The sequence below is a fragment of the Hippichthys cyanospilos genome, chromosome 7, assembly GCF_059441005.1.
Source record: "Hippichthys cyanospilos isolate Australia breed blue-spotted pipefish chromosome 7, RoL_Hcya_1.0, whole genome shotgun sequence".
Taxonomy (NCBI): Eukaryota; Metazoa; Chordata; class Actinopteri; order Syngnathiformes; family Syngnathidae; genus Hippichthys; species Hippichthys cyanospilos.
Genome location: NC_142375.1, coordinates 11,062,812 through 11,087,544, shown reverse-complemented (window position 1 = coordinate 11,087,544; position 24,733 = coordinate 11,062,812). Strand labels below are relative to the sequence as shown.

Below are 24,733 nucleotides of genomic sequence, written 5' to 3'. Positions count from 1 at the left end.
TTTCAAGACTTCAAGCCTACCCGTATACTTGAATTTAAAAATATGAAACCCATCACCCATGCAGTGTAGTGGCTAGCACATTTTCTGCTGTGAAAACCGACGTGCACAGATGTTGCAATCGCTATTCCGGATTTTCACTAGGTGTCTTTGGTGACAGGTTTCACTGTAAATCTCTGCCGCTTACAAGCTTCAACGCAAGTTTGGACATTTTACTGGATTTCATCCGTAGTTGTGGAAAAATATGAAGTAAACTTCCTTCATGCCTTCACAATTCGGCAGACACCAAAGCAGTAGTGTTGTATCAATTAAGGATGGTTTACACTCATGACTCGTTTTTGTTCAAAAGCAATATGCCCATTGCAAATGCGGTTCAAAAAATTAATATCACCACTGCAATTATATGTTTGATAAGCAAGTGGCCTTAAACACAATGGACGAGCATGACACCATGGTGATTTGTACTCAAGCAACTTCTCTTTAACGTTTGGAATCGTAATAAACACAAACGTTTTACCACATGACCATGGAGTCGTATTACTTTAAACGCAAACTTGGTGTGCTCGTTCTTGAGTTATGCAAGCTGAACTAAACGCCCTTGAAGCGCAGAGAAGTCAGTCTTGCCGTCTTGCGATGACATCAGGAGGAACTTTGAAGGTTTGTGTGACTTTCGCAAAGATTTACCGTACAGTGACACCAGGAGCATGCAACTTTTGAGGTTGCGCTGTATTTGCTGCTCACTAATGAAACACTCGCTAGCCATAACCTCTCCTTCTTCATCTCCTTGTACCTCCGTGCGGTCCTCCTACATCTCATTATCCTTCCCATTCACCGCTATAATGAAATTATCCGGTAATAAAAATGACTCTTAATGAGTGTGACACTGAGGTTAGGTCATATAACAATTGTTTAGCTAATTGATATTCACTTGCCTTTCAAAGCAAACATCACCTCCAAAAATTTGCCAAGCTTACCTGACATCTGGTGGGCTACACTGACTTGTGTGTTGTCTGTGACAGGCTGCAGTGATGCCCATCTGAGTAGCACAATAGATCTCTGTCCCTTGGGGAGTGTTAAAAGTGTGTGGGAGGGCGTGTATGTACGTGTGTGCCATCTGTCTCACAGCTTTTGACCTTTCTCGGTGACACACCTGTGTCACGGGCCTTTATTTCAGTGTCAAACAACGGTCCTCAGACACACGGCCGTCACGAGGGACGACTTTCACTCATCGTGTTTCTATTATATATCCTATCTTCTTGTCTCGCTTTTGGCACTAGGACATCAGTTTTCCACTGCACTTATATTACCTCAGTGTGGGTGGTCGTCATGACGACGCTGCGTGAAACCACTGCGGCATCATTTACAATGTGGAACATGAGCCTCTTTTTGCGCTAAACAGCAGCAAAAAGTCAATACACCAGCAGACCAATGGAAATGGTTACAAAAAAATTCAGGCGGGGCAATCTGCAAACTTTGCGAGTGTATTTTTCATATGCGACAAAGAAATATTACTACAATCATTAAAGTGACTACAAGTTTAGCGAGTGGACAGTTGCACATGTGCCTGCCCAGAAATCCAAGAAAGGATTCCCAAGCTGGGTAGCAGCACCAGATGAGTTCAGTCGCCACATTATCGACTAGCACATCCAACACCATTCACATGTTCACAGAGCGGCTGTGTGCTCTAATTTCAACCCTGCAGCTTGACAGACAACTTGCAATTTCATCTCTTCATGGAGTACATTTTGCCACGATAATACTTAGAATTTACACACTCCTGGTAGGGGCGACTCAAATATTCAGGATGCGTTACTTGCAGTCTTATGGCCGTACGCTGTAATTGTGCTCTATTAAGATGGGCCGCTTGTAGCCATAGGAGAAAAACAGAACTTGACATGCAAATGAAGGCGACCTGGATGACCTGCAATCTTGCAAACATATTCAGTCAGCATTTGGGTGAGGAATAAAAAGGATAGCAGGTGACATGCACCATTACGGCTCAACGGGTGAGAAATCACCTAAGTGATAAATACATACAGAGAAACTAGAGCTACTCTCGTGTCTTAGTAAAAACAGAAAATAGATCACCTGGCTCCGTTCGTGCGATGAAACATGTTTACGGTCTCAGTAAAGGACAAGTACAAATACCATCAGGTAAGTATTAATTGAATATTTACATTCATTTGGGTAAGGACTTATTTGGATGTTCCACAATCGCTAAATAGCATTTTCAGTGCTATCATTTTCAATATAAATGGGCAGCATTCTGATTACAGTGACAATACTATCTACTGGAGGTAAATATTTGTGGGTTTCACGTGTCCCAACAAGACTTGCAACAGTTGAGAAAGATAACTGAAATACCTTTATTTTCAATTAAAAATTGACAGCTTGACAACAGTAAATATTTTATCATTCTACATGAAAGCAGACTGATTATCTTTGTGTTGCATTGAAACAAAAACATTTGGCTTGGCGCTGGAAAACAACTATTATTTTTTTCTTCCAATGTAATAGACCAAAGAATAATCTGAATAATGCTTATTTTCTACACAATGAATTATAAATGATGCCCAATAATTGAATAAAGGGGTTATATTTCATTTTTTTAAAAATCTGATTTACATAAAGTAATCAGCAAAATAATCAACAGATTAATCGATTTTTAAAAATAATCAGTTGCTATAGTCACAACTTGTAGTCTTTTTTTTTTTTAATGAAATACACATATTTAACACTGTCAGAATATTATTATTGTAGTTACAGTTTATACCTGTACGGGAGTTAAAAATGCTAAATTGCTAATTAAAAATGACTGGAGATTGACCAAAGCGGATGTCTCAGATGTATAGGATAATAATAGATGATCCAGTTAGGCATTTATTTAGCACCACTAAACATTTCAGTGCAGCAGTGATTATTGACAAATATATAACTGATAAGTCAGAGTAAAAAATCTACAGTATTTGTGAAGGACTTTGACATTGTGTGGCTAGAAAGGTATGGATTTGATTGAAAATAACATTCAAAAAGGGTTTTAAAATGCATTAATTTTGACTAACCTTGGTTGGACAGAAACAATTCATTTCCACACCTACTGGTTCATGGAACATTGGATTTGGCACTGGTGGACACTGTCCAATTTGTTGGTAAAACCACCCTCTGAGAGACTGTGCTGGTGACTCACAGCTCACTTGACAAACAATGACTCAAACTTGGACAACCTGTGATGAAACTCAGTGGGGCAGTAATTTCAGGACTTCGTGCTTTCATGTCTTGGCCGCATCGCTATGTATTATGTAGCGTGATAAGGGATTTTTGAAAGCTGCTGCGCAAACATAAGCCAACGCTCTTGGATGAGAGGAAGAGAATGGACAGTCCAGGCTATGGATGTTCTTTCAGCGATACCAAAATAGAATCGAGGAGACAAGATAAAGAAAGCCTCGTGTTTTTGTTTGGGAATCGGCTTTTTCTTATGACAAGCGTTTACGCCGCATCCCAGCAGCGCATACCTGCAGCACAAAGTCAACAACCCACCGGCCATAAAGATAGTGTATTCCTCTTGAAAAAAAATATTCTCGACCCATCAAGTTACAAGCCTTTTTGGGGTGGACTGTTGAATGGCCTTTGTGATTCACATCCGCTGAATAAAGCTATACCATAGACGGCAGGATAAAAAGGCCATTCTTGTTGAGTGAATTTTTTACAGTGGGCATCTGTGTCAGCACTCAGATTTGAGCATGCTTTCTTTGTGTCCATCTAGGGTGAATATCGACATGTGCATACACTCCGCTGGCGTTAGGGCATTAAGGGTTGTGTAAGTGTATGCCCTGATCCGGCAAACTCAGACCGCTAGCTGTAGCTGGCTTACTTTTGGGTCAGTTAACAGCAAGGAAGCATGTTATAAAATACGCTCGTGCGCCGAAGTCAGGGCTCCACGACGGGATGACGAGTGCAGTGCAGAGGATGACACGGCAAAAGATAAGACAGCACTGGGTCATTTAATGTGAAGAATGACATTTGAGGGTCTTACTTGAGTGGGCTCTTAGCATATAATCCCAATTCAACCTGATTAAAGATTTGACTTATTTTACTGGCTCATGTTTAGATAAATAGGCAAAGTATCCAAAATAATACAGGGTGTTCCAAAGTGGTTGACCCCATTCTAAATGCCCATATATCGGAAACTACTTGATGGATTTTAATGAAACTAAATACTCTTCACCGTCTTGGTGATTTAGGTTTGCATAAGCAGCCCTTTTCTTGAAATTTATGGTGCCAAGTCCAAATTTGTTTTGTAGTTGGTGCCTTCTTTGCAAAACTTGTGAAGAAGGCATGCTGCACTGTCTTCGGTGACTGAGTCTGAGCATACTCTAACACGCAAAATGCCTTTTCTTTTGAAGTGAACTGCATTTCTTCCTGAAAAAATAGAACTGCCAAACGTTATATACAAAAGCATGAAACCTTTCGACACAAGCTGTGAAAATTTGAGGTCATTCCAACAAAAATTGTCAAAATTATTGGCCTACGAAATGGGGTCAAACATTTTGGAACACCATGTAGTTTTTGGCTTATTTAGTAACCCAATGAAGAGTCTAAGGATATTCAAATAAAAGCAATTAATCTCTGCCTTTATGAGCTGCCCAAAAATCACAATCCAACAATACCAACAGAGGTTAGATACGCCTGTTGACCTACAAAATGGAATTTTCCCTCATTTCTACTACACTACACTGTTCAGTAAAGGGCACAAGCCATCCGAGCTGAAATGTACACACTCTCACTTCCAAAGGGTAGGACTTCCAATAATTTTTGGAGTAAGCATTGCAGTTGAATGATTGGTCAGCAGAGAAGTGTATGACCTTTCTCAATTGACAATGGCGAAGTAAAAAAAAAAAAAGGTGCACTACGTGCAAAGGAGTATTCAGTTGTGTCAATAGGTGCACAGGACTACGTTGCATTTATTTTATTTGCATAGTAGTACAATTACACACCACACTTCTCGCTTGTGTGGTATAATGTCACATTATTTATACAGCTGACAGTGTTTGCTATCCCTCCTTTACACCTCTCAGGGTAAATGCAAGCCTAATCAGGGTTTTCAAATCAATCAATCAAATTTTATTTGTATAGCCCTAAATCATCTCATTATGGAGGCCTCAACTACTGCTAGGTGCAAGCACCATCTAGTTGGAAGCAGTCATATTAAAAAAATGAAATGATTGAATATTTTTATTTCTTGAGCTGACAGGAAAAACAAAAAAAAGATGTCAACTTAAAAATGTGATTATACTATCAGAATGACGGTCTACACAAAAGTGTACGTTTCACATTTTGAATTTAATAATTGAACTAAATGAACTCCTTTCTATGATATTGGAATGCAAATGTGTGCATCAAATGGTGGAAAGTGAATGGAGTAAAGTTCCACTCACTGTAAAGGTTAACGAATAATTATGTTTGCAAATTCACAGATTGTCACCATGCTCCCTACACATCTTGACATATACTTTAAACCAGGGGTCTTCAGTCCTCAAGGACCGTTCTCGTGTTTTGTATGTTTTCCGGCTGCAACGCGCCTTCAAATGATCAGACAACCAGCAAGGTCTGCAGAAGCTAGATAACCATCCTGAGCATTTAAATCAGGTGTCTTGCAGCAGGGGTGACATAAAACATGCAGGACACCGACCCTCGAGGACCAGAATTGAAGCCCCCTGCTTTAAACAGAATAAGGCCATTGATAGTTACAGTAATGATTATTTAAAAACTACATAGATACCTTCCCTAGCTCAATCACAATATAAGAGAATAGAACAATGTGGTTTTCCAACCAAGTAAATAAATATTATAGATTAAAAAAATAAACATTAAAATCATCTTTTGTTGAAAGGTTGTATTTCCAATATGTCGGCGGTGCCCTACAAAGGGTTAACTTCACATTTTGCCCTTTGACTCTACGGCGTAGCTACCGAGTCCGCAAACAGCTGGAAAACCATTTACAATGTGTCTGCGGCATTCCGATGAGCCAGGAGACACCCACTTATTTAATTATTCCATCCCACATCACCCCCATCCTACATCACTCTTCCTCCTCCCCCCTTATGCCGCTGTTCTCCCTTTCCTCCCACTCGCCAATTCGCTTCTTTACGCTTCATAAAATCCAGACGGGACCCTCGCATACGTGCCGCCCCCATTCGAGTCAATCAAGCTCATTTGCCTCATAGCAACAGCATTTCAGCCACATCTCGGCCCGCCCTCCCGCAGTCTTCTCCCTCTCCTTATAGGGCACCATTTCTGTTCATCAAACAAACCCCTCCCTACCCGCCCCCGGTTTCTTCCCTTTTAAGGGTTGAAGTCTGGAAAAACCCCCCTTCTCCTACTGTAAATGTGTGCAGGCCCGTACACACCCCCATCACAGAGTTCAGCTGCCCCCGCCTCTGTCTGTATCAATGGTCCGCTGGGCTCCACTGCAGCAACGTATGAATGGTAAACACAACAAAACAAAAAGGACCAGTGACATTATTTGTCTTCATTTAGTCCTTATTAATAGTGGCACGCCACCTCAAAACAAACATAGCGCAGGTGAACAAACAAACTGACATCTCCGCTCATCTCTTTCGAAACACACAGTTATACACATAGTCTTCTTTCGATATAAAAATATTAGCACATTACCCCGCTTTGCTTGAAATGGGTGCACAAACGATCGACGGAGCACTGTTCTCACTGACACCGTGCGATAAGTCAGCGAGGGCAACCCCGATCCATTTCAAAGGCGCGCAGATGCCTCACTACGAGCGCTTTCGGAGCAATTAGAGAGCAAATTGCTGCAAAGGAGGCAGAAGCGTTTATGCAGCACCGTGGCAACCACGGCCAATTCCCTCGCCTTTCAAAAAAAAAAAAAAAAAAAAGACAAAGAGCAAAGGTGTTTATCTAACAGCGGTGAGCTTGATGGTCTCCCTCACGCCTCGAACCATCTAACTATCTGTGCAAAATGAATGACTCATCCCAGTTGCCACGGCAACATGGCTCATTGGGATCATTTAAAGACCATTATTATTAACCCTGCGAAGAATCGATAAGAAGATTTGGAGGTGGAGGAAGTGTGTCTGCGTGCGTGTGTGGGGGGGGTGTTGATGTACACTTGGCTCTGCGTGTGTTTGCAGCAGGTAGGAGTCTCTCCCAAGCTTGAGGGCATAGGTGGGGCTTGAGAAAATATTTCAGCAGTGCAGCCACTCACCTACTTTAAGTTCGGGCACAAAAAGGCAAATCGCATTTTGTTGGATTGCACCGGTATATTACAAACAAAATTGCCAAGTCAGCATTTAAAACAAAAACAATACAGGTCTCAAAAGGAGCAAACTAGCTTGTAGCCTACTATATCCCGAGCAAGTCATCCCCGCATAATGTCAGCCTCATCTTCCGGCAGGCTTCCCTTGCCAGGGGTGTCCCGTCACCTTTTCCCAAATAATCAATTTCTCTTCTCTCTCTCTTATTCTCTCCTTTTGTGTGGCCCATCCCCCCTCTTCCAGGGGCTCTTAAAGGAAAACATTGAGATAACAGCTGCCAGGGCCCCGGGGAAAGCGGGAGGAGGGAGAAAAGAGGTCAAACAGTAAAGAGAGCAAGGTAGAGCTGAAAGAGGATCGCACACGCGATGAGAAACCGAATTAGGAAACGCACACCGGGTTCGAACAGACAGCAAATGAAATGATATGAACACTTCCAACTTTTTTTTTTTTTTTTTTTTTAAGTCAAGCACGCACCACGTTATTGAAGAGGTGCCGTGAGCCAGAGGGGAGAGCAACTGTTCTGTGGACACCTGTCCCTTTTGCTCATAGGCAAGAGTGATGTACACAGACAGCTGCAGGGGCCATAAAGACCACTTTGCTTCCCCCTTATTGCTTTCGGAGCCCGGCAGCCTCGTGCGGAGTTTATCAGCGAGAAGATCCGCAGCTTCCAGCCAACTGCGCTGTACCGATCGCATAGATTCCTCTGAGCATACATAATACATGGCAGAATAATTTCTGGCAGGAGCTGCTCTGATGTTCACATTGCGTGCGCTTCTAGCTCTGGGCGGCGGAACAGATGCCACAACAACAGCGTTACCATCCATCGCCACTCGCGCGTTTCAGCATCGCAAACATTTCAAAAAGGCAACTTTGGACGTGGGCGTCGCGGTCATGGCAGCGAATGAAACGAACAGAGCGCTGGAGTGAAAGGGTCAAGTGGAGTCCACGTCCGCTAGTCATTAATCAGCACTTCATGCTTGATGACAGTCGCGCCGACTCGCAAAGAGAGTCATCAAGCATCGGCACACAGGCACGGGCAGCAGGGAGGATAAACACTCACCGACAATACGGAAGGATAGTAGAGTCCCATCATCGTATTGTGAGCAGCACCACACCGTCGTCTCTCCTCCTCCTCTCTCACTCCTTTCCTCTTGTCACGCTGCCTGGCTCGCGCTCCCTCTGCCGAGCCCGTGTCACCTCACCAGCTCAGTCTCTTCTAGTCTGTCTGGCGGATTCAAAATCTCCCTCTCTCTGCCCCCGCTCGCTGGGTCTGCCCTGACAGCTTCCCCCCTCCTCCTCCTTCGCTGCCTCCTCCTCTTCCTCCAGCCTCTGTCCCTGTCACTTTCTCTCCCTCGCCTCTCACTCTTGTCTTTCTCTCTCCCACTCGCGCCCTCTTTTCTCTCTACGCGCAGCCTTCTGTTTTGCTGCTGTGCCCTTGCCTGCTCATCTTTTCTGTCTCCTCTCTCACCCAGAGACAACCTAACCACCCCTAAAACAACCCCACCCCCCTGAGTCTGTCACACCTGCAACTTGCCCCTCCCCTCAGCTTTCCATCGTAGTCCCACTAACCTTTCTCTCGCTGTACCAACATTCTCCTTCTCCAAGTAGGTGAGTTAACTGGGACTGATGGCACCAGCGGGAGAGAGATCCCTCTACTCTCTCTCCACAGAATAGACACTAAAACCTGGAAAAACACCATTTGCTGGCAAAAGCGGAAAGCAACATTGAATGCAATATATTCAAGAATAACGCCATGCTAGGGTTGCGCCACAAGCAATATTATACGTCAATTGCAGTCCCCAGGTTTTATTTTTCAACTAGCAGGGTATAGATTATGCTTTCAAACAAAGTTTTGGGGATACTAATCAACCAGCTAATTAACCGGTTTGTTTGTGGATTTGAACTACATTTAAAAAATTTAAGATAGAGAGTACGTCTGTCACTATTTTACTTTTTCAAAATATAATCTAATACCCAACTGATTATTCTGTCGAATAATCAATAATAATCAAATACATAATCAAATAATCGACCCACCCCTCCCCCATTTTTGAAAAATATTTATTTTTTTCATTACTAAGGTTGAACGTGATTTGAAGTGGATCTAAATATGCTGTTTATTTTCTTTTACACATGAATTATTAGAGACCAAAAAAAAGTGCCTATGCATAACCTTCCCAATTACAATCAGCATTAGCATGGTAGCGATTACTATTTACTGTCAACAAATACAAACTACCATTTAGTTCACACCTACATATTATGAATTTGTGATTTTCAACTTCTGAATCCCTTTAGGACCCAGTGGTGATTAAGGACTGTAAAAATAACTTGACTGTTATATGCACATTACACATGTAGAGATGTCTTTAAAATCACAAAACAATGTTACTTGAGTTTACTACAACAAGGTCAATAACTCTGTTAGTATTACTCTGCAGCTGCTTCTTGACATGAGATTGGCCATGGTTCATGCTTAACTGGCCTCTCTAATTTGAACACCTAAAACTAGGCCACTATAAATTGTTTGCAAGTTACATTTTTGGGATAATAGAGCCCTACTGTTTTTTGGGGGGGAAATTCACAACTTTCTTTTTTCCTGAAGCACCATGTGTGCTAATAAAGTCTGTAATGAAAGCCTGCAAACTACAAAGACTAAGTCAATGAGTTTTAATTGCACAAATACCATCAGCCATCAGCCACAAGGTGGTAGACCAAGACATTAAATGGAGCCGGTCTTTGCAAAGTGTTTTCTGCTTAAGTGTGCCTGTGATAAGCCATTTTATTTATTTATTTTTTTTTAAATTGGAAATAATCCTTGTGATAGCTAGCCTTTTGTTGATTTTTTTTTGTTTGTTTTTTGTCTGTGGCTGCCATTGCAACATTGTGAGTTTGTAAAAAAGGTCCTCTGCAATGTGGGAACATCTCCTGCACGCCATCCTTGTCTTCCTCATAGGCTTTTGGCGCCATCAACGGCTAGTTGGCACTTCAGTGTCTCAAAAGTAAACTGGCTTTAGGTTACATAAAGGAAAGCCCGAGATGGAATGTTTTACACTTCAGTAATTACACTTCAATGTTGTGTTAGCAAAAATAAAAACGATGAGTGTATTTACTTGTTTATAACTGTTGAACTTGCAAACCAACCTAGCAATAGAATATAGCATTAGCAAATGTTTTAGCAAAATCACTCGACCACTTGAATTACTAACTTACAGGGATGGTACAAGATCTAGCATGACAAGATAATAGCAGAACACCACAAAATGTCTCGTCCCTGCACAGCACAAGATCTATTTTAGGGGGAAGCTGTTTTTTTCCAGAATGTTCATTATGTTCATTATTAAATCACAGAGTTCCAACTCCTCAGTGTGTAGTGAAAAATCATTAGGTGTGTTGCGGCAACTTAATTCCACTTAACTAGAAGTTATGAAATTTGAGCAACGTGACACGTGGATTACAGCAGAGGCCCCCAACCTTTTTATCACCACACCTCAAAAACCCACATCATCCTTCTCACTATGTATGTAATAACAACAGCGGCCAGAAGCGGCACCAAAAAACAAAGATCAAGCACAAACATATGACCTGTTGAACTAAATCATTTCCAAAACATTATGTCGGGTGCAGCCCACATGGCCCGGTACCAGTTGATCCACGGACCACTACCGGTCCACCGACCGGTGGTTGGGGACCGCTGGTTTACAGAATATTTTAGGAAAGTGAAGCCATTTGAAATGTCGCAGTCACTTGGAGAACTCAGTGGAATTTTGACTTGTATCTGCTTATTGGTACATATTTTTACATGAAACTTCATGTACCAATTAGAGAACAACTTCCCTGGTTGACAGATTAAATAAAAGGGGTGAAGAGTTACGTTTACTTTGATTTGAAGGCAGTTTTTACAAGATCTCTACAGGAAATATATCAGGAAAACACACAAATAAAATGAAATAATACCCGGTTAAACGTCAACTCCAAAAAGATATTTTGACAAAGCATCATTTGTGGCAAATCTTGTCATGGGACTAGCTGTAGATTGTGCATGTCTTTCTTCAATTCTTGCAAGTATATTGTCGTTGGGTTTCATTGAACAGGCACATTTTCCACATATGGAGTAATATAGACCATACAATAGATTGAGGGAATCATTTTAGATTACATATCATAATATTGACATTTGTTGGTTATGTGCCCATATTATTGTTTTTAATGTAAACTATGTTTCTTTTTGTTTTTTTGCGGTCCATTCTACTCACACGTGACACTTCTCATCTCACTACAGCACATGGAAGACTTAACGTGCATGGCCTCCAAATTTCCATTTGCACTCACCACTCTGTTGTGAATGTTGAAAGATCCGTTGGATTTTGATATCTGTCTCCCATTGGTGTTTTTCTTGTAATTCGCATCCAGTTGCTATTCTGCGCTGTGTGGATGCCACAGTCGCTCCACTTACTTATTCATGATTTTTCATAATTTATCACACGTATGTAGTTCGCAGCAGGCAACGCTTTTGCCTTCATCATTATTCTCATTCGAACATCATCATTAGAGGGGAAATGGTTCAAAGTAATATCATCTCATCACTATGCAGCAAAAAATGAAAAGTGGCTAATTGGCTGCCAGCCATGTGAATAATCTCAGCAGCCCCACAGAGAAATCATACAAACAAGGAGGTTTCGAGTAAAGGCTTAAGATGAGGATGAAGCGCAGCCAGAGGTTTGGGAGGATGGCAGAGGGAGGGGGAGGGAGGATGGGATTATGGGTAGAGCATCAGAGGATGAGTGGATGAATGGCGGATGATCGAAGGATTAACTATATCAACTGAGCAGTCTAATAACAGCGAGTAGGCTAATAGAAACATAAGAAAACAGACTGCTGCTTTACGAACACAAACACACTTACTCTTCAATCATTTGCATGCTGTAGTTTTATTCAAGGATGTTCTCGTAATAAAATGTATAATACAGGTAAAGTAAAGTCAAAATTATAATAAATAGAGGAGAGCAATGGGGAATGTTGTGTGTTGGATATTGTTAAAGCTGTGAAATACAGTACAGTTTGTCATCACATACTACCTTGTATCACCACGTGGTTTTAAGTTTCATTCAGGTTAACGTAAAGATTATGATTTTCAGTTGTGAAAAAAGGGTGTATTTTAGTTTATGTTTGATATAACTGGATGCTTACCTGACTGTGGGATGAGTACCCATGGTAGCCAAGGGTCAGAGGGTCATTATTCTGAAAGAAATAAAAACAGACATTAAATGTTTAGAGAACAAAAAAAAATATTCATTTTAAAGTTGGCCTTTGTAGCGTGTAACGTTAAGTCGGAGCGGCTTTTTTGGCATGTCGAGGCGCATTAAACTAACATAAATATATGACTACAAGATAGAAAAAATCTTCACATATGTTTTTAAGTACAGTATACGTATTACTCAAGGACTTGTTTTACACCCCCTGTAGCCAAAAGGCTCCTATTCATACAACTTACATGACCCACATGGGTTTCTCTCCGCTTCCTCTTGACATGACTACTCCTACAGCGAATGTGCAATGTGAATTAAACATTCAACCTTCACAAGAACGCACATTTTTTTTTCCACAGAGGAATTTGCGAACCTTGTAAGGTACGTTAAAACTCACGTCCAAATGCCCATATAAAGACAAACATGCTATGTTACGATCATCATTCACAAGGCCACGCCCCTTAAGGCACATTACAGCTGTTTGGACTTGCTTTACACTGCCTGTCATTTCATTTTTGGTTTTATAATGTTAAGATGAGCTTACACAGCCCAACTATGAACAATTTTTAACCTTCTAATGAGTTGAAGTGGTAGGAAAAAACATGCATACTGTTAAAGTCTGCCATGTTAAAAGCTGAATGAATGATTCAAATATCTTAGTAGCATCACCAGACCAATTGCAATATTACCACAGCAAATGTAGCTTTTGTTGAAAAGTTCAGCACAAACAGAATGACATACTTCCGCATAACTGCTCTCGGCATGCATTTTCTCCATTTTCAGAGTACTTTTTATTTATAGAAATTGAAGAGCAGCGGTAGCAGTTTAACCATGCATTTTGAGATGCCTTTTGCATTTACTGTCCCAAATGACATTGCCAGGTAAACAAATGTCTAATAGACTTTTTTGTGATATTTTCAAATGAATGTAGCCATTAAGCGCTGACTGCATCGTGTATGTAAATATTTTTATCTGATGGTTCCAATCTTTCCACTTTGCAGCATCTTTTGTCTGCTTACAAAGGCTCTTGGAGGTAAATGGAAGCCAGTGGGCAAAACATGAATGGTGGGCAGATTTAAGAGCATCTATTTAATTCTAAGTAGGTTGTGAAGTTTATTGGTGATAGACAGTACAGTGAACGGTTATAAAGCCTCCACTGTGGTCTCTGTCCCGGTTTTGTATTGACTGTACATACAGTACAAAGATGATTATAGAGATGACTCAGACGGCTTTGCATTACAACCACTGCCAATTCAGTCTATGGGCCGGATTATCGATTTCTTCATTGACTGTCGATCAATTTTCTGCTCAGCCCGATTGTGTGGCGCTAATGATACCCTACAAGCGCATGCAGCTTGATCGGGAATGAAAAACAAGTCTTCATCGACGTAAGGAATTTATATTTTTAAAAAAAAAAAAGCATGTACAATCGATTTCGCTGTCTAGTTTACACATTAATTACTGACATTCAAATCTAAAACATGTTTGTTTGAGGCCAAATACCGAGCAGGATTTCAATCAATCCTTCAACCCTTATAACATTGTTCTGGCATTTACTGTATACTAATGTACAGCACAAGAAAGGCTTGCATCAAACAACACTTTGGAGGGAAAAGATTCTCTTCATTTCGTTAGATGAAAACACAACCCTTCCTCGCTTCTGTCCTTCCTCTGTCATCTTTCTTTCTGGAACTAATGTCCCTTTGCCTGCTTTGCCCCAAGGGAAACACTTTGGTCTGTGCACATCACAGCTTGAGTTGGGCTGATTAGTACTGTAGCCATCTCACACTGAAGCCCCAAGGGGCCATTTCACTAAAAACTGAGCATGTCTTTCCCAATGCAGGAGCTTTAGCTGGTGGAACAGGAAGTGGCTCTGTGACTGAAAAAATTGTCAGAGCGTTTCAGAGCCAAAAATGCACTTAGTGAACTGGCTTTGGAAGGCAGAAGCCCTAAATAATGAAACACCTTTTAGAGGCTTGAATAATATAAATTAAGTATAACCTTATTTTGAAGCCAGGCCAAAAGATCAAAATAAGAATACAGATTATAAATAATCAAAAGGACCGACGGAGAAGTATGAGGTTGTGGATATTCTCAAAATGCTCAACATTTGGAATTGAAATGAGACAACCTGAGCCAGAAATACAGGAGGAAACCGAGGGAGCAAAAACAATGACTCATACATGAGTGGAATCATGTGCTTGATTTCCAGGAGGAATGAAGAGGGGGACGAGATGGAGTCTGTATCAGTCAGTCTCAATAACAGTTGCTTGCAAATTACACAAGAAATAGACATTGTACTTACTGCAGTTATGCAGTTTTGATGCAGCTAAAAAAAGAGAGCTTTATTTCCCTGTGAAAAATCAATAAATATGTAGATAATTCATTTTTCCAAAACTGAGTGATAACACAGACTTACAGATTTGCAGAGAGAAATAGATACATTGATAGAAGTATGTCTTCCTCCATCACCGTAAGTGGCAGAATGCCTTGTTTTCAACATATGAGGACTCTTGTCAAAAGGTTTTCACACCGAAAAATCTTGCATGGACTAAGCAATTGTGATATTGAACTGATAAGGAGGTGTGCGTTCTCATACAATTTGAGAGATTATGATGTCACAAGATTTCTAATCCCTACACAACACAATGTATTTTTTTTTTGTGGCACTTTTTTTGGCAATGGAGTACATGGAAGAATTCAATGCTTGTTACTGCTCTGACAGGGAAACACCATCAATTTGGGTACAACTTTAATCTAAAGATTACAATACCAAATAATATATGGACACAACCGGTTGTTTTTTGACACAAATGCTTTCACTGTATTTTGAAGTTGTTAACAGAAAGTAAGTTGTGACAACTGCTTTATATCACACAGCCTGTTACAGCAGCAGAGTCACACGTCGTGACTCGATACACACAAAACAAGCTTGTCCTGAAGTCACATTAAAATCGCCACTTTGAGGCGCTGAAAAAACAAACAAACACTCAATTATGTTGACATTTTATTGTACAATGTTCAGCGCATTTCATTTGAATAATACTCTGAATAGCTGCAGCCCTACAGGAGAAATACTAGTTGCTCAGATAACTTTCAAAATGATTGTGGCAATATTTTGGTTTTCCAGTTGACTAAAAGGATGGTAAATACAACACAGTTAACAGGAGCTGTATGCATTTTGTTAAACTATTGAGTATTTAGGAAAGATATCAGCTCTAGCTGAAAAATGAGACTGGCTCTACACTTGCACATTCGATTTTTAATTTTGTTGCAGTCTGCTCAGTTAAAGCGCTTAATGCACCATTTCTCAGCAAGAATATGATTTTAAAAGTTTCTTAAAAGGGTTATGTGACTCATGGTGACATTCACCTCCAGTGCTCTATCCAAAGAAGAACTACTGTATGTATCCAGACATTTACCTATGTTAGAAAAATAAAATAAAACAAACTATTTTAAAAAGCCAAAGTGATAGTAATGACCAGGAAAAAAAGGCAGCGCATTATGCGGATGTGTTGTAAAGAGAAGCTGATTTACCCCCAACTTGTCCTTTCCACCGTCTTTTCTCCTAGCTTCACTAACACCTTGAACATATGACCCCTGTTCCTCTCAGGTGGTTGCTGTGCAAATTCCTGCGAAGCATCTAATTTGGTTGTAGAACTCATATCTATTCCTATCGTGTCTTGGGAATGCTGCGCTTTTAAGAACTATATTTGACTGTTCTGATAGTCATCCTGCATGACTGCTAAAGCGGGCCATGCCACACACTCGGCAGAGAGAGTGCATGTGTTTTATCTGCAAAGCACTGCATAGTCTGCAAACAGTGACCTCAAGTTTATTTTACTTGAGTCTACGCCAAATACTTCTAACGTTTTCACAACAAACACACTTCTACTCACTTGTTTGAGAAAATGTTGGAAGAATCTTAAGTGGATTTTCACAGCTGCTAGAAGTAAACTGTTTAGAACCAAATAAATACAATTCCCCAAACGTGTTTTGTAAGTAGCACTACTAAAGCTAAATAGTGGAGAATTTGACTTTTAGGAAGACTATTTTTCACAAAATTAAGAAGAGAAAAAAAGTGCACTTTTTCCTGTCTTAATTTTGTATATACAGCACTAGGGCGCTGTGCTGTTGTCACATTATAGAGTAAAGTACTTCAGTCTTCTATTTTCATCATTATTTGAAATTGACCAGTATAGCCAGACCAGGTCACAAATATCACAATCAAAAAACGCATTTTAACTATTTTACAATTCATAATACAATTATACACTTTGGTATACTTTGGCAGTTGGAAAGCTATTGAATCCACATTTATGGAGTCCAGCAACAGATATTCCTCAAAAGCTTCTTCTCACACCCTTGTTCACCATATTACAAATATTGAAACGAATGTTGCAACAATGTAACGATTTGAAGTTTCAATGCTCAATTTTTTTATCACAGTTGAATGAGAATTCATCTAAAAGCCCTCTAAAAGCCTTCAAAGTCATCATCACTATCTGACACGCCAAATAGCTCCTCCTACCTAAATCCCGGACGTACCTCCTTCTTGATCGTGATTTTCGCAAACATCCTTGTTACTCTTCCACAAGTAGTCATCTTCAGACCGGTCCAAATTGTTTGAAATGGCGGTCTTCAGAGTTGATTTGCCGATCAAGTGATAACTGTTGTGAGATCAGAGCGTGAAAGGTTGCCCTTCGCTGTTTCTCCACCCACCTGCCGACATCCATGCCTGCTTCTTCAAGCACACGTCCAAGGGCTGAAGGAGACAAGTCAAGCCGTATTCTCCTTTTCATAATCCGTCAAAGTCCGCTGAAAAAATTACCCACGCAGCCTCGTTGTTGACAACAATGAGGCAATAAGGCAGCGCTTGACGAAAGTGCAAACGCACTAAAACAGATCGTTACTACATTGATTTAGAGGTATATATAATCGCGCAGCTTGGTGACGCAGTGTCTAGAACGTCCATTTCACAGATCAAGGACCCGAGTTCAAATCCACCTTCCCTCCAGCCTTCCTGTGTGGAGTTTTCATGTTCTCCCCAAGCCTGCTTGGGTTCACTCCAGGCACTCCGGCTTCCTCCCACAATCCAAGAACATGCATGGCAGGTGAATTGGACATACTAAATTGTCCTTAGGTGTGATTGGGTGCGTAAATGGTTGTTTGAGTCGGTTTGCCCTGCGATTGGCTGGCAACCAGTTCAGGGTGTTCCCCGCCTCCTGCCCAAAGCCTGCTGGGATAGGCATCAACAAGCCTGCGACCCTTGTGAGGACAAGCAGCTTCAGAAAATGGATGAATGGATGGATCATTTGGACGAATAGCTTCAACTTCAAACTTTTTTTTTTTTTGGACTGCCTCATCTAGATAAGCCACAATCTTCTTAAAATATTTACAATCACATACAAATTAGAACGATGTGCAAGTCGGTGAGTCTTTTGATATGACTTCCAGCTCTCATACAGCCCCCCCGTGACGTCATATGTGTCCTACCTGTAGTGGATAACTGTAAACTGCGCTATCGATTTAGTCTTAATTAGTTATGTTGATTGAAAAACAGTATGTCAACTAAGGCCTACATCCATGCAGGACTTCAGTCAGCATTGTGATACTCAATGTGACACTGGCTTAGAAACATGAGCACAGAACATTCACTCATTTACTTTCACATTTGTCTATTCAAATATCACCTGATCTCTTTTGGTTATTAATGACAAAAAAAGAAAAACAGAAAAAGAAAAGACAACCTTATTTGCAAGATTATTTTTTGCTTGCTGAGGCTGCCAAGATAAGAATACAGAGGAGAGATCCTTGTACATTAATGTCCCAATCAAATAATTTGTCTTCAGAGCTGTCATCTCAGGCAAGACCTTATTATGTTAGCAACCGAGACGGAAAGCAAAAGAGAGAGAGGGAGCGCACATGGCCTAATTCCTATGCAGAGTGACAACAAACATGGGACAGTGAGCAACATGCTGGACGGATATTGAAAGCGACAACCTCATCTCAACATTGGCCAGTAGCAGAGTAAGGATGCCGATGCAGGGTTGGTGTTATGAATACCCTTAAGGAGATGTAAGGTTAGGTTCACTCTGCAGCCTAAAGTAACCCAATTCTGATTTATTTATTTATTTTAACTCTCCGACCTGTATCTGATCTTTTGATGGCAGTGTGAAGGATATAGATAGGATTTTTTAAAATGCGACCCAGGCCACTTGGGAATCTGGGACTATATCTGATACATATATTTTGACATGCACTTCTTAAAGGCCAGATCGCATTTATCCCACTCACACTTAACAAAACAAGCGACAAACGTCACAGTTCTGTGCTCAAAAAGGCAGGAGCAGATTGGAAAAACCAAAGCAACAATAGCAGAAGAAGCGAAGACTATTCAATGAAAGGAGAGCGAGGTGCATTTTGTCTCTCTGTTTCTTTCTCCTGCTTGAACCGAGTGAACCACTCGCTTGGAGCAATTGAGTCAAACGGTGCTGGCACTGCACAAAATCAGAAAACCTCACCCTTCGCCTCGTTAATTTACTCCTTAAAATTAACAGATTGAAAATATTTTGTGAGAGCCATTTCAACATCACCAAGTACTTTCCGAGAAATACGGGAAGAGCGTCCACTCTCGGTGACATCACCTCAATGCGGATGCAGGACAGTTTAGGGCTGTCATATAGATGGAAATATGAACTACCTCACAAAATTAAAAAAAAAATCTGATATCACATTAAATAAAATCTGAATTAAAGCATTTTGCCCTGCAGTGTGCCATCATTCTGATTCATGCCATCGATACAAGCACTTCAGGAGGTATGAGAGATTTTAACAGGATTTGTGATGGTATCTGCAAAAATAAGTTATGGCTTTTTAATGCTGTGAGAGGAACATTATTTTCTTTTCAAATTAAGAGCAAATTAATTGGAACACAAGACACCTTATGTGTTATGACTTGTTTGCAAACCCTTGTTTGTTTTTGGTAAAGTATTATAAGGATGCTCGTTGGGTGACACGGTTTTCCAGCAGATAAACCGGAAATAAAACAGATGTTGACGTTAGATGAGCTACCTTCTGGAGGTCTTGAATAAAATACGCTTAGCGATACCAATACTTAAGTAGTTAAACATTTTAATGAATGACGACACGGATGACATCACCGCGTGAAAGAGTACTTTTGTTTTCATCTCAAAATGTTTAGCACTGGTTTGGTGCTACTTGGCTGGACAAAATATTTCACAGGGAGTACATCATTGAAAAAAAGTTGACTAGCACAAATCAAAACATGGCAATGACTTGATGTCACGTTGCCACTCAAACAACAAAATCACATCTCCCCTTTCCGATAAAAGAGCCAACCAGGAACAATCTCATTATCGCAGAAGGCCAAATAGATTGCTCTTAATTGCAACCACATCCTTTTTGTGTTGGCTTCACTTAGAGGTCAGAGTTCAAACTCCTGGCTTGTGCCAGCAATAAATGAAGAAAGGATGGAGCGGCTCAAACAGGCACTGGGAAGGCAAGTATTAGAAACATATTCAGCGAGGATGGAAGTTTAGGGTATTATTTTCCTCTCTAAATTCCTGGCATGTTTACCTTTGCAGAACTACATGTATTCCCATTGCCATGACTTTTGAGTGCTCAAACTAAATTAAAAGAATACTGATCACGTCCAACCCAATTTGAGGCTTGAATATTAACCAAACAGACTTTCAAAAAGTGGCTATGTATTCATTTGTTTGTCAACAGGATAAAAAGAACACTTTCATTTGTAATCATTAAATGTAGCTTCAGTTATCATTTTTAACAAGCATTTACGTTGTTAATGAAAATGTTTTCTTAATTTTATCTGTTGTTATTTCGTTAGTTATTGTTATCTAAAATAACCTTGGTTTAAGCCAGTTTTTCTCAATTATATTTTGGCAAAGCCCCCTAGGAAAGAGGAAATTGCCCCCCCTCCCTCCCCGCACTGACTATAAATAAGTTTATTATCAATAAAAATTGTATAAGTCCACCCAAAACTGTACCCTTTTTTTAAACATAAACAAAAGAAAAAAATAACAATATAAATCAACTTTCAACAATTGTTAATTATTTTTTTTTCAGTGTTTTCAGGTTAAAGCTTAGTCTAAAACTGAAAAAAAAACAAGTGCATCAAAGTGCCTGAAACTAAAAAAAAACAAACAAAGAAAAAAAGATGAATATTCTTATTTTATTGCAATTACACTTCACATGAAAAAAAAAAAACCAAAAACATATTTTCCCTGGGGTCATCCGCGTCCCACCTGGCGTCACCTCGCTCCCCTCCAGAGGGGCCCGCCCCACCATTTGAGAAGCACTGGTTGAAGCTAATGGGGGCACATATAACATTACTTCCACTTTAATTTGATCAAAGTGTACAAATTGTGAGCGCTGGCCTTCGGCCTACATCTGATTAGTACAAGTGCACCGCTGTGCAGTATGCACACGATGGTAAAGTACCCAGTGCAAGATGTGTCTAAAACTTAGCATGACTTTGATGCACACATCACTTATTTTTGTGTACAACAGCACGGTGTTGTGTGAATGCTCTGTCTTAGATAAGGATTTCAGGGATCAGTATGGTTATAAAGCTCCCTCCAGTATGAGATGTGATCCCATTAGCTGGAAACAAAGCCTCTTTACTGCCAGTGATAGGGTAAATCTGTTCAGAGAGAGGCAGCCATAGAGGGTGGCCTTCTCTTGCCCTCTCTCCACTCTACCAGCTCTCATTTCCGGACTGTCCAACAAGCTCACGTTCAATACATTTTAGAGACTATTGATCTGTGCTTCTCCCCTCTCCCACACAAACATTCTCTCATCCACGCGCATCTACTTGAAAGTGCGTTTATGTTACTGACAGCACTCACTGGCGGCAGGGGCGCATGAAACACCAGCCATTTCGTTTCCCAAGCAGGAGAAAACACACCACTTAACTTCAATTACAGACGTTTCCAATGGCAGGCAAATAGCTTTCTCTGACCTCATGTAGCACTCCCGCATACATAATATACCACAATGATGAGCAAAGCATCCTCTCGCTTTACCGCAAACCTCTATCAGAGACATACTTGACCGTTTCACAGTACAAATTGACAACACGCGAACACCAAGGAAAAATAGGTCAATGGATTTGCTGATCAGAGCAACACTGGAGGGTGGTGAAAGTGTAGCGATGGGTAAACACTGGGGACGGGACGAAAATCCCACGAGACGAGATTCAGTCCACAAGAACGAGAAGAGATGCGACTTTTGCAAAATTTGGAATATGGAATATTTCTATTGCAATTTTTAACATAGAAAAATGGGTAATATAGATTAATGCCTAAAATGCCTGAAGGTGGAAACGCCTTTCAAAATGTTTTCTTTTTCCTGAGCAACGAAATTAACGATCTAGGGTGCAAATGTCAAACGCAAATAAAAAGGGACGCTACAGCTGAGATCTTTCCTAAAGCTGAATAGTTTTAACAAAATGTTGTTAGCTGCGGTGTATGGCCTATTATTTTTCAGTGTTATTTTACCATCCTTTTCTTCAACTGGAAAACCAAAATATGGCCACAGATAATTTGAAAGTAATTGCCTCATCCTGTATTTTCCCTGCAGGGCTGCAGATGTTGAGACTTTGGGTTTTAATTAAATTAATTAGAAAGATGTATTTTTGCTTGGTGAAAAACAAATCTAAACACAGAACAATTAACACATTGACACTTAAAAATGAAAGACCAACTATTCTGACTGTTTTGATAATCAACATTTTTTTGTGACAACTCCTCATAAAATCAAGATGAAGTGACATCAGAACCCAATTTTGAGTCAGTCTAGGTTGTATCAATGGCAATTGTTAGGCTGTCCGCATCAAAGTGAGTAATTTGCGCCTCTTTAACTGCATTTAAAAGGTAACCTGGCTGCTCTCCCCAGCAAATATAGAGCACCTGAGTGCTGTGAGCTTGCGCCTAATTTATGCAAGAGGCTGTGCTAAATACTAGCAACAGGCACTGTGCACTAAAATGTCAGTGCAATTTGTTATTTTAGCGCCCTGAATTTGAGATTGAATGTGATTTCAGGACAAGGTTGAGTTGCTCGTATAGTCATGACTCATGACTCTCCCAAGCAACTGGTTGTGTTGTATAAAGTCAGCTGTCGTCATGACATGCTCTCCGGGAACAACTTCAAAATAAAAGCTCTGGTCCAAATACAAGCATTTGTGTTCATGTTACTTGGTTTAGTAATGTTAATTTTGTTAGTCCTACCACAATTGGCTGTGTTTTACTGTCATGTAACAAACATTCTCACGTGTACACCATTGCCAAAAAAAACTGCCCAAAAGAAAAAACAAAAAAACCAAAATGCTGTACAGAGACGTGATAACTTTTGACATTTTAATATCGCAAGATCTGGTTGCACAAAGTCTCGTCCGTCCCTAGTAAAAACGGGTAGGAAATCAGTCAGACAGTGATGTCCCTGGTCTCCTATAAAACTGTTGGTCTTTATTTACCTCAACTATCTCCCCCTGTTTACACAACCCTTAAAGATCGCAAGTAAACATTGACTCGTACTTGCTCTCTAAAACTTTAATGCCAAGGGGGATTTTTTTTTCAAGTTCTAATTGTGGGTTACCAAACTGTTTCCATCTTTTGCAGGAGTAAAAAGTTTATGCTTTGTTTATAGTTAGCTTGATAATTGTTTGTCGAGTACAACTAATAGCTTTAAAACATTTTGCACTTGCTGTTGACTGAAAATGACATGTGTTTAAGGCTGCGGTAGCAACCAATCACGGCATAGTTTGTGAAGGTCACATGACCAAACCCAGAAAAACAGGTGAGCTGTGATTGGTGGTTTGCTGAGCCTTGAGCACATGTGATGTCATTTTCAGTCAAGAAGCAAGTGTTTTTAAATGTATTAATTGTACAGGGGAAAAATCATAAGTCTCAAATGTAATGTATACAAAATATTAACTTTTTGATGCAGAAAATACCAAAATAAACCTAATATTACTTTAAGGTGTGCAGATTGTAGACATTCTTGATTGTATACAAACAATGACATTAATGTCCGTTTTAGAATTACATGTCTGCTCAGTGAGCGCAGCTGACTTAAATGTATTTTGCGCAGTTATTTTTCAATGCCCCAGCAGCACATGTGTAGAGGTTTCCAGCTTTGTTTGCGAACTTGGCCCAATTGTGCCCCCTTACATCCGAGACAAACAAAAGCAAGCCCGAGCAAAAGGACCAATAATAGCCCGAGCGTCTTCTTACCTGTCCGACCTCGACGATCCCCCCCGAGCCATCCATTCGGGGGCGCTTGCACTCAGCCCCCGTCGAATCGACCAGCGAGGCCGCCGTCTGCCCATCGGGCTCCGGGTCTCCTCGCTTCATTCCCCGGAGAGCAGCAGGAGCACCGCCGGCGCTGGGGTGCAGTCCGGCCAGGGCGTCAAGATCTCGATCCCGCTCCAGAAGTCCGCGGGACACGGGCAGCATGATAGATGCAACGTCGGTCGACATTAACATTTAAAACAAAAAATGGTTCTAATTTCTCCTCTATTGAGGCTATCGGTTGTTTTCACACTTTTGTGCTTGTAACGAAATGATAAATTAACTATTTAAAAAATGCATAGACCTTTGAATGAGCCCTTGTCAACCACACACTGAATAAACGCTAGTTTGCACGGCAAAGCTATTTAAATATAGCGCCTACTATTTACGATGAGGCCGCCTTCGAAAGAGGCCTATGCTATGTCTGATGACAAACCAAATAAATCTGCAGCGATCACAACGAAAGGCTGCCTCCCGCAAAAATGTCCATTAGGGATATGCCTCTTTTTTTCTTCGTTTTTACAATGAGAGCCGCTCGTTTGGGAGGCACAATACCCTACCGCAACCTCAAGACGAAAAAGCCCCTCAACATGTCGCCAGTTTCCTCGTAGACTTGCGCCACAAGAGTGGACGATCGCGGCAAGTCGAGCCCGGTCAGAAGCGCTCTCTTGCCCCCATAATAGTCCGCAAGTGTCCCCCCCACCCACCCCCGCACATAAAAAAGCCTGGTGACGGACGTGGTTGTTTTTCCTTCACGGTTGTTGTTCCTGTCTCCGTCAAGAGTGCCTTTTCTCTCTCTCCCCCTTCTCTCTCTCTCTCTCTCTCTCTCTCTCTCTCTCCCTCTCCCGGTATGTTCCAGCGGCTT

General features: G+C 40.8%; 1 protein-coding gene across 5 annotated transcripts in view; it reads right to left on the bottom strand.

The window, feature by feature from the left end:
• rbfox2 (RNA binding fox-1 homolog 2) overlaps positions 1–24,733 on the bottom strand; it is a 42,753-nt gene extending 18,020 nt beyond the window's left edge. For 4 of the 5 annotated variants that reach the window (XR_015866113.1, XM_088419210.1, XM_088419212.1 and 1 more), the window contains exons 1-2: positions 23,812–24,733; positions 12,477–12,527 (exon numbers count right to left, since the gene is read on the bottom strand). Coding sequence is in view for 4 of the 5 variants with exons in the window: in XM_088419210.1 (XP_088275336.1) it covers positions 12,477–12,527; positions 23,812–24,063 (303 nt within the window). In the remaining variant the exon portion in view is untranslated. Of the gene's footprint in view, positions 1–8,346; positions 8,733–12,476; positions 12,528–23,811 lie in introns of those variants that run through there. The other variant, XM_088419214.1, reaches the window with a different exon arrangement.